At 47.6% G+C, this 8,605-nt stretch overlaps 1 protein-coding gene across 1 annotated transcript; it reads left to right on the plus strand.

The window, feature by feature from the left end:
• The first annotated feature begins 4,870 nt into the window (after positions 1–4,870).
• On the plus strand, positions 4,871–8,590 carry ATP6V1G1 (ATPase H+ transporting V1 subunit G1). The gene is made up of 3 exons (XM_082067438.1): positions 4,871–5,011; positions 6,310–6,410; positions 7,814–8,590. Exons 1-3 carry the CDS (start codon positions 4,930–4,932, stop codon positions 7,985–7,987), a joined length of 357 nt encoding a protein of 118 aa, XP_081923564.1. The 5' UTR covers positions 4,871–4,929; the 3' UTR covers positions 7,988–8,590.
• Positions 8,591–8,605: the final 15 nt, after the last annotated feature.

Raw genomic sequence — 8,605 nt, forward strand, 5'->3', positions numbered from 1 at the left:
GATGTCTCCAGGGATGGTTCATCCACCACCTCTCTGGCCAACCTGGGCCAGGCTCTCACCACCCTCAGGGCAACAATTTCTTCCTCATGTCTAATCTCAGTCTCCCCTCCTTTAGTTTTAAACCATCATCCCTCGTCCTGTCATTGCTTTCGCAGAAGCCAATGAAGAACTGGTAGTTGCCTTCAGCAGTCAAAGCTTTGGTGCTGCCCATTATAGGAGAATCTATTATTAATTAGTGTATAACATGGCCTGCTTGGCTTTGCTGTTGTATCTAAAAATTCTTGTCTGGACAGCCTGTGCACTGTATGGATGAATCCATGACGGCCAACACAGTTGTGGTCCCTGATGCTGGGGCCCTCAATGGCTTTGCAGACACCAAACACAGCAGCAGCTGGTAGCTCAGAGGGAACAGCCCCATGGGGAGTGTTCAGTTACTCGTCAAACAATGGATTAAACATCCCAGTCACATCCCTTGCAAAGAATGCTTGACCTCTGATTAAGAATGGACACCAGGAGATGTCAAGGAAATAGGAATGGAGATTTCTTTTGGCATGCAAGGAATTAATAAGGTCTGCTGACATTTCATCGCAGCAGAAGAATACATCACCAGAGTTGCCACCTTCCCTTGCTCTTATGAAAAGATCCTGATTTACATGAAACACAGACATCATTTTGTTGCTGTAGGTGATGGGACAAGGGTGGCTTTGGCAGGTACCTGCAGGAGAAGGCACCTTGCAGCAGGGCTGTGCCAAGGCCGATGGCACTGCCACCACCTGCTCCTTGGTCCTGTGCTCCAAATGCAGCTCGTTAGTGCTGGGGGAACACATTCATCAGCTGGGTCAGGATGTGGGAGCCCAGTGGAAGGGGCTGCAGTGAACATGTGGCTGCGGGACAGGACCCCATGGAGAACCCAGCTTGGGGACCCCCCAGCCTGCCCAGCAAACGACTGAACAAGCCCAGCAACATATTTTTCCCAAAGAGAGACAGTAAGGGTTGACACGAGAAGAAAGGCTGTTCAAACTGCTTAAAAAAAAAATCAATTCTTACAATATAAACACAAGTGTATTCTTCTGGTGTAATTCCATCACTGCAATCAGGTTACTCTGGGCTTTAAACTGCTCTGGATGATAAGGAGAGTCCGAATGAAAAATGAACGGTTCTTATTTTTGGATACTTGGGCCAAATTCTTGGTGTAGGTCAGATACAGTCTTTTTTTTTTCTATGTAAATTTTACTGCTATGTTGTGCTTAGATTTCTAATACTCGGTTTATAAATTTAAAATATACCTCCAAACTATGAATTCTAATTAATAATTATGCAGTGGTAGTCTTGTAATGATCAGCTGATGATCGCTTATTGGCAATCAACAGCTGCATCATCTCAATGCCTCAAAGTGATTTGTGTTAATGAATTAAAACTCAGAGGAGAGAAACCAGTTCGGTTCCCAGGCATTCAACACAAAACCTTTTTAAAAGGGTAGACAACTGCACAGCGTAACAGTTTAAGTTGGGGAATGGAGAATAATAATGTATCCAATTGAAAGTGCAGGGAAATTTAGAGAGGAGAAATGTAATTGCCTGATCTGGAAAGAAGCCAGGAACCACGTTTAAAGTCTCATTCTTAGGAAAAGTGTCTTAGAATCTTTAATGCCTTCAGGATCATGAGACGTGGCACATGTTTTCTGAGCTTGGAACCTAAAAGAAAAACAAAGGCAACCTGTGTTTCTCTTTTTTTTTCTTCCTGATTCTAGAAATGTCCTCTGATGTTTTAGAAGCTGGTGTAACGCGTGCATGGAGTTATGACCCAGCGTCGAACGAAAGCAGAAAGACACCGCTCCAAAATGAAAATCAGTCTTCAACGCTTGCAAGAAAATAAAAAAGAAAGAAAATAGTGAAGAAATGTGTTTATTTTCACTTTCATTAATGTGATCTGTGGAAACAGCTGAAGAAGAACAAGATGCTTTTATTTCCTCCAGCTCTGCAGGACCGTTTGCTCGTTCTGGCAAGAGCCGGTGCATGAACCCTGAGCCACCTCCTTGTCCTCAGGACGTTTCAGATCCCAACAGAATCCAGACATAGACAGAACTTCTTTCTAAAATACTAAACTTTTCATGTTGCTTAAATATCTTAGTGTATGTGTAACCAGAGGCTGGGGTCTCAGGGTGAGCGGGCAGGATTCATGTCTCTGAATGATCCACCAGCCCAGGCAGAGCAGCACAAGGGGAAGCAGTTTTGTGCCAAAAAGATTTTTAGCAATTTATTATGATAGAGAGCAGAAGCAGCCTTAGCCTTCTACAGATGTTTTTCTTTGAGTGTGAGTGACGTGAAATGTAGTGTTAGTCAAGTTTATGGTATTAAGAAATCAGTACTGGACAAATAACAGGATGCTGGTATCGGTTTCAGAAATAGTTGCTCTCTATGTAATAGCAAATGACAAGCTCACATAAATGAATTTTGGGGGAATAAAAGCCAAGTTTGGAAGTATTTGTAATGCTAATTGATTATAAATCCACTGCTGATGGAATTAAAGCTCTACAAGCAGCTCTCTTATTCATGTAAATGTAGATTTGAGAATTGGAAACACTTTTTGCCATAAGCAAGAAGCCATTTTTTAAAATTTTAAGTGAATTGAAAAGTTGATCAAAGAGCTTTCAGATTCACATCTGTTTCATGTGATGCGCACCATGAGGTTTCATTTAGCTTTCAAGCAAACTTGAACTAAAAAGCAATGCAATGAAACCAAAGGTGGTTTTAAATGCAAGCTGTTATTGCCTCATCAGAATGAAACCACTGAAAACTTATCAAATGTTTTTGGTCAAACCAAAACTGTAACTTTGGGTGGGATTTTCATCTGGAAACTTAGTGTGATCATAGCCAGGATATTTCTGGGAGCAGAAAGGGGCATCATTATCATAATTATCTTACAGACAGAAGCAGCGAGTCTGAAAATTGCAATTACCCTTGAGGAAAATAATGTCCTGGTGATGGCTGCGACTTCAGGGGGAGCTGGGCCTGTTTGGGCCCCTTTGCTGCCACCCCGGCTGGATGCACCACAATGTGTTCAGAGCATCTTGCTGGGGGGTTAATTTGTCGGTTCAGCTCAAGTGGTTTAATTAGCAGCAGATGAACATCCCTGTAAAAATGAGAGCAGTTAATGAGGGTGGTGAGTTTCTAGATGGGAATGGGACAGAGGCTGCAGGAGTTGGTGGGAGTTAAACCACTTCATGGCTGTTGCAGAGGTCTGGGTGAGAGGAGGGCAGGGGGCTCCTCAGTTTGAGAGACAGGTGCGAAAACTTCCGTTTCTCAGCCATTGCTGTTGTAAACCAGCCTGGATCTGGCCCAGCTGAACCCCACCGAGTTTTTTGGCTGTGGTGTGTTTTGAATTGGACCTGCATTTTCTGTCCTTTTCTTTCTGTGCTCACTGATAACCAGCACGGAGCCTGAGCTGCCACCCCCAGCTAAACCTGTCCCCTTTGTGATAGTGGATTTAGGACCAGAATTGCTGTTTTGCCCATGTCTGACAGGAGCAGTCGGTGCGGCAGCACCTGCTCCCCGGTCACACAAACCAGCAGGTCCCACGTTTGCTTCAAACCCCAGGTTTATGATCAGAGCTTTTCTCCCTATCTTTCCTTTTATCTTTTCCTTTAACACTTGACAAACAGACCTGCTAAGCCCATTTAGTTAATCGCTGGGCCCAGATGAAGGTCACCCTGCCAAGCACTCAGAATATTCCTATTTGCTCTATAAATATGCATTTGATTCATTGTCTCCTGTCCTTTCCATCACGAGGGATGGGAGAGGCATATCAGCAGACCCCGCTCCTCCCTGCAGTGCTGTGAGTCACTGTCGTGGCTCTGATGCTTCATTAGAGCAATATTATTCAGCAGTAATTGTAATTTATGCTCCAAAAGCATCGAGAGAGCTGTATTCAGGGCTTTAAATCATCCCTGGGATGTGATGGCCAAGGGTTGGGTTGGTGTTGGGGTGAGGTGGGTTGGTGTTGGGGTGAGGTGGGTGGGTGTTTGGAGCAGAGGGGTCTGGCTCCCCTGGGAGCTCCTGCAGAAGATGCTCCTGAGTGATTATAAATTCCCCCCCTGCTTGGGAGTGACACACCAGGTCCCAGGCGGTCAGGAGGAGATGCTGCTGCCCAGAGGGGACCAGAGCTTCCCATGGCGGAGTCTGGTGCTAATGGCAACATGAATTCTGGGTTGCCGTGGGGCAAATGAATAAAAAACGTGAAATAAAAAAAATCAATTCCACCTGCTGCTGTCCAGAAGGGTTTAAGGGAGGCTCCCTTGTCGCAGTTGAGATGAACAAACGACATAGACAAAGTTCTTCTTATGTACAAACGGCAGTCTCCATTTATTACCACAAATACTTTTTATATAGTCTTTACCAGCTCTTGTGTCTTTTTGCTATTGCTTACAGACTGCAATAGCAACATACCATTGGCTAATTTTGCTATTGTAAATGTTACTCTTTTACTCCCTTCTTTCTCACAGGTACACCTTAGTATCCTAAAGGTCAGTCTCTGTTCCCATACCCTCCGTCAGGGAATCCACGGAACCACTGTAGTCCCCCACGCTCCCTTCAGGTTTTCAACGTATTTTCTGGCCGGGGGAGCAAAGAAAGCACTTGGAAACCTCAGCCGGGGGGGGGGTGTCATCTCTAGTGTTTTCTGTACGGCACCCCGGGCGCGAACCCGCGAACCCAACACCGGCAGCAGCGGCCCTGCCGGAGGGGGCGGGGCCTGGGCGCGGGGGTTGGATTTAGGGCGGGGTCAGATACCTGTAGGCGGGGTTAGGGCAGTGCTAGGACGGAGCCTATTGGCTGGAGGCGGGGTTAGGGCGGTGTCTGTCTGCTGTGGGCGGGGCCCGCTCTGACGCAACGACGTTTACGGCGGCCGTGAGGGGAGCGGGGAGACGCTGCCATGGCGAGCCAGTCGCAGGGTATCCAGCAGCTGCTGCAGGCCGAGAAACGGGCCGCCGAGAAGGTGGCCGAGGCCCGCAAGCGTGAGTACAGCCTGCCCGGCCTCGCTCTGTCCCGGGGGGTGCGCGGGCTGCCGCGAGGGGCCGAAACGGCGGAGGGGCCCGGCCCGGCCTGACCTGGCCTAGCCTGGCCCGGCCCGGCCTGTTCGCCTCAGGCCTCTCGGGCCTGGTCGCTCTAGGGGAGCGGGAGCTGCCGGTGCGGCCCCGCCGAGGGCAGTGTGGGGCAGCGCTGTCTGCGGGCCGCCCTGATCGTGGGGACCCCCCCCGGGCCCTCGGGGAGGGGATGCGGGTCTCACCTCGCTCGGGGATGGGGAGCAGGGCCCGCAGCGCCCTGGGCCTCGCCGGTGGGAGCTGGGCCGGGGGGCTCGGGGATGGTGGGGAGGAATGCGGTTCCTTGGGTCAGGCCTCCGGAAGCCTGTGTGGAGGTGTCGGAACCGCAGGGGAGTCCTGGTTCGTATGGGAGGAGAGGCCTGGGCAAGTCTCAGGGGTGCTCCGTGGGCCTCTCCCCAGGAGACCACCATCCAGCCCGTCCTTCACGGCAGCAGGGTGGCTGTGTGTCCTTATCTGCATCTTTCCTGCTCCTATTTTTTTTTACTACTTGATGAAAACAGTGTGTTTCCATCTTGGTGATCAAACACTTCATAGAGCTGACTGAGCTACTCCTTAAGGAGCCAAGTCAGCTTTTCCTTTTACGCAAGAGAAATTCTGGTTGCAAAGATCCCCACCTTTACAAATTTTTCCTGCTTCGAGCATTTTTATTTGATTTTAATGAAGACACACAGTGTTGTGGTTCTGCCCCCTGACAGTGTTGTGAGAAGCAGCTTCTTGTAGCTCACTCTAAGGGTGGTAACTTTGGAGGGGAGGCTGTGGTGGAAAGTCCAGAGGGGAAGTTGATGCAGTCATCAGTTTTTCTCTTGGTTGCACAATTGGCTTGAGGCAAAACTAAGAGTTAATGTTCTTTTTGCTTTGCTCTTTGGGGTCATTCAGGGATGTTACATGCTCATGTGAGCAAGGCCAGACCTGTGGGTTGTCTCATGCATCCACTGGCTCAGAGAACCTCTCCAGTTCTTGCTGGTGGGAGCTGGTTGTGTAGTGATCCTGGTGATGGTTTGGTGGCATGTGGGCGACCTCATGCTCCTGAGATTGGCTAATACAGCAAAGCTGGGGGGCTGTGAGGTGTGTGGTACCCTGCTGATGCCTCCTAGAGAAAGCTCTGCTGCAACAGCAAACACTGTTTGCATCAGGTATCTGGAGGGGTGTGGGGAAAAGCATTCTGAATGCTTTCTTCTCTTTGTTTCATATGGCATGTTCTTTGGAAACAGGGAAGAATCGGCGGCTGAAGCAGGCAAAAGAAGAAGCCCAGGCAGAGATTGAGCAATACCGCCTGCAGAGGGAGAAGGAGTTCAAAGCCAAGGAAGCAGCGGTTTGTTTTCTAGATCATTCACTGTTACCCACCCAGCCCCTTAGCCTTGTGTTTGGGGTTACTTGTCTTGTGAGCAGCCCTTGGGGTGGAGCGTGTTTCTGGAGAAGCACTTCCCTAACTGCCTTCCTCTGATGCACAGCCACATGTCATGGAAAAAACAGTGGAAGTGAATCAGAACACGGTGTGTTGCATCTCCACAGCCAGGACTATTGATTGACAGTGAATTAGCTTAATAAGCTCAAGTATTGGCTGGTGCCCTGATGGGTCACAGCCTCCCAAAATCTGCTACATAGCAGAGTTAAAAAAAGACCCAGCTTATTCCTTCTGTGACAAGGCTGTTTCTGGGATGCTAATGTGGTAAAGACCGCTTGCCTCATCAGTGCTGCTCTCGTGCTGAAGCAGTTGTAAGACTTGTATTCTGCTTAGCAGCATTGCCTGCTGTGTTCCAAGGGGTGCGTTTTCCTTTCCTGAACAAGACGAGTTATTCCCAAAGGTGCAGAACAGGGGTCCTTCACCAGCCGAGGTTGTTTCTGCTGCCTGTGTCTCCCTACCAGTTCTAAAATCTTTAAAAAAAATGACCTGGCAACCCTCCCTTCTGTCCATCTGGTTAGCACAATACCACCTCCTCCCTTCTTCTGCATAGTTGCCTTCATGTCAGGAGGTCAGGATTAGTTTTTACAACCACTTGTTAGCTTGGTTCACTAGGTATATGGTACTGGTCAATTCCAGGATCATAAAGTGGACTTCACTGCCAGTCAGCTGGTTCTGCTTTATTTATCCTTCTTTGGAGAGAGAAGCTCTTTGAATTTGAGTCCCGGGGTGCAAGTTTTCTTCAGTGTACTTTTTCCCCTGCCATTTTCCCCCAATTATAACAGGAGTCTGTTCTCTTTGCCCTTGCTTATAGGGCAAGAAGGACATTGTAAGCTGTGAGAGACTCCTTGCTGTGTGTGTTGTGTGGCCCACAGTCCGGTTAGAAGGCAGAGATTTTTATGAAAATTCTTCAAGGATAGAAGCAATGGGATGGTGTGAAGACCGTGCTTAAACTAAATCATGATTATTACATTTCTAACAGTATCTAGTACAGCAATGCCCAGGGGTTCCCAGTTCCAGTTGCCAGTATGGCAGGAGCTTTATTTCGGGTGTTCTTTAGAAGCCCATGCTTTAAATTCATAGATTATGAATAAGAGGATAAAAGGCAGGGGCTGTGGATGAAATATAAGTGTAGTGAGAAATCTGAGCAGAGAGTCAAGAATCCAACAGTACTTTGGTTTTTTTTTGGTGCGGTTCTTCTCTCAGCAAAGATTAATCTTTGAGATGCAGTGAGGCAGTCCAGAATAACAAAATCACATTTTCTTTGTCAGGCTGTGCACATCTGAGCTTTCTTTTTCCTTTGCTATTTGTAGGCACTTGGATCTCATGGCAGTTGCACCACTGAAGTTGAGAAAGAGACCCAGGAAAAGATGAGCGTGATCCAGCAGAACTTCCAGAGGAACCGTGAGGTTGTCCTCTCCCAGCTGTTGTCACTAGTGTGTGACATCAAACCCGAAATCCATGTGAATTACCGCATCAACGGGTAGTGGCGGAACGAGGCATAAGCACACTGGAAATGCTGGTAGTAACGTCTGAGCTTCAGGTGGAATGTACAGCTCTCAGCCATACCTTAACTGTTCCCCTTGTGAATGTGTTAAATTATTTCAGTAACCTGTAGGTCATCAGTATCTTGTTGAGTTCTGTTTGTCTCTCTCAGCACTCAGAGCTTACTCAAACATTAAATGACCATGTCTCAAATGTGGGCTAAGTTATTCAATATACATTCAAGTTGGCACATTAATGCTCCCTTTTTATCTGGATAGTATTCAGTGGGAGGCTTTCCTCTGAGAAGCAGAAAGGGGAGAGAGTTGCTGGCCAGGTTTAAATGGAGTTTAATTCCTGTGCCAGGAATTGTTAGACCTGTGCAACTGTGTTCTTGTTGACCAAAATGCATTTTTCAGTGTGTTGTTAACCTTTGTACAGGGGTTAAACCTTGTAAGCAGAATTCTCTGGCTGTACAGTGCTTGCTGATATTTTTCAGGTGCTTGAGTTTCTTCGTGTTGAATATCCTCTGTATATTCTGCTGTTAGCTTGAGTTACAAGTCTGGCACTGTGACACTTGAAAGTAAAAACACTTATTTAACTCCAAAGTCTGTAGTCAGTCT

The sequence above is a fragment of the Streptopelia decaocto genome, assembly GCF_964273445.1.
Source record: "Streptopelia decaocto genome assembly, chromosome: 17".
NCBI classification, from domain to species: Eukaryota; Metazoa; Chordata; class Aves; order Columbiformes; family Columbidae; genus Streptopelia; species Streptopelia decaocto.

Bases quoted from the DNA above. Each gene is read 5' to 3' on its own strand.
- ATP6V1G1 (XM_082067438.1), top strand. From the start codon at position 4,930: ATGGCGAGCCAGTCGCAGGGTATCCAGCAGCTGCTGCAGGCCGAGAAA. The intron at 5,012-6,309 runs GTGAGTACAGCC...CTTTGGAAACAG, and splicing joins GGTGGCCGAGGCCCGCAAGC to GGAAGAATCGGCGGCTGAAG. The intron at 6,411-7,813 runs GTTTGTTTTCTA...TGCTATTTGTAG, and splicing joins TCAAAGCCAAGGAAGCAGCG to GCACTTGGATCTCATGGCAG.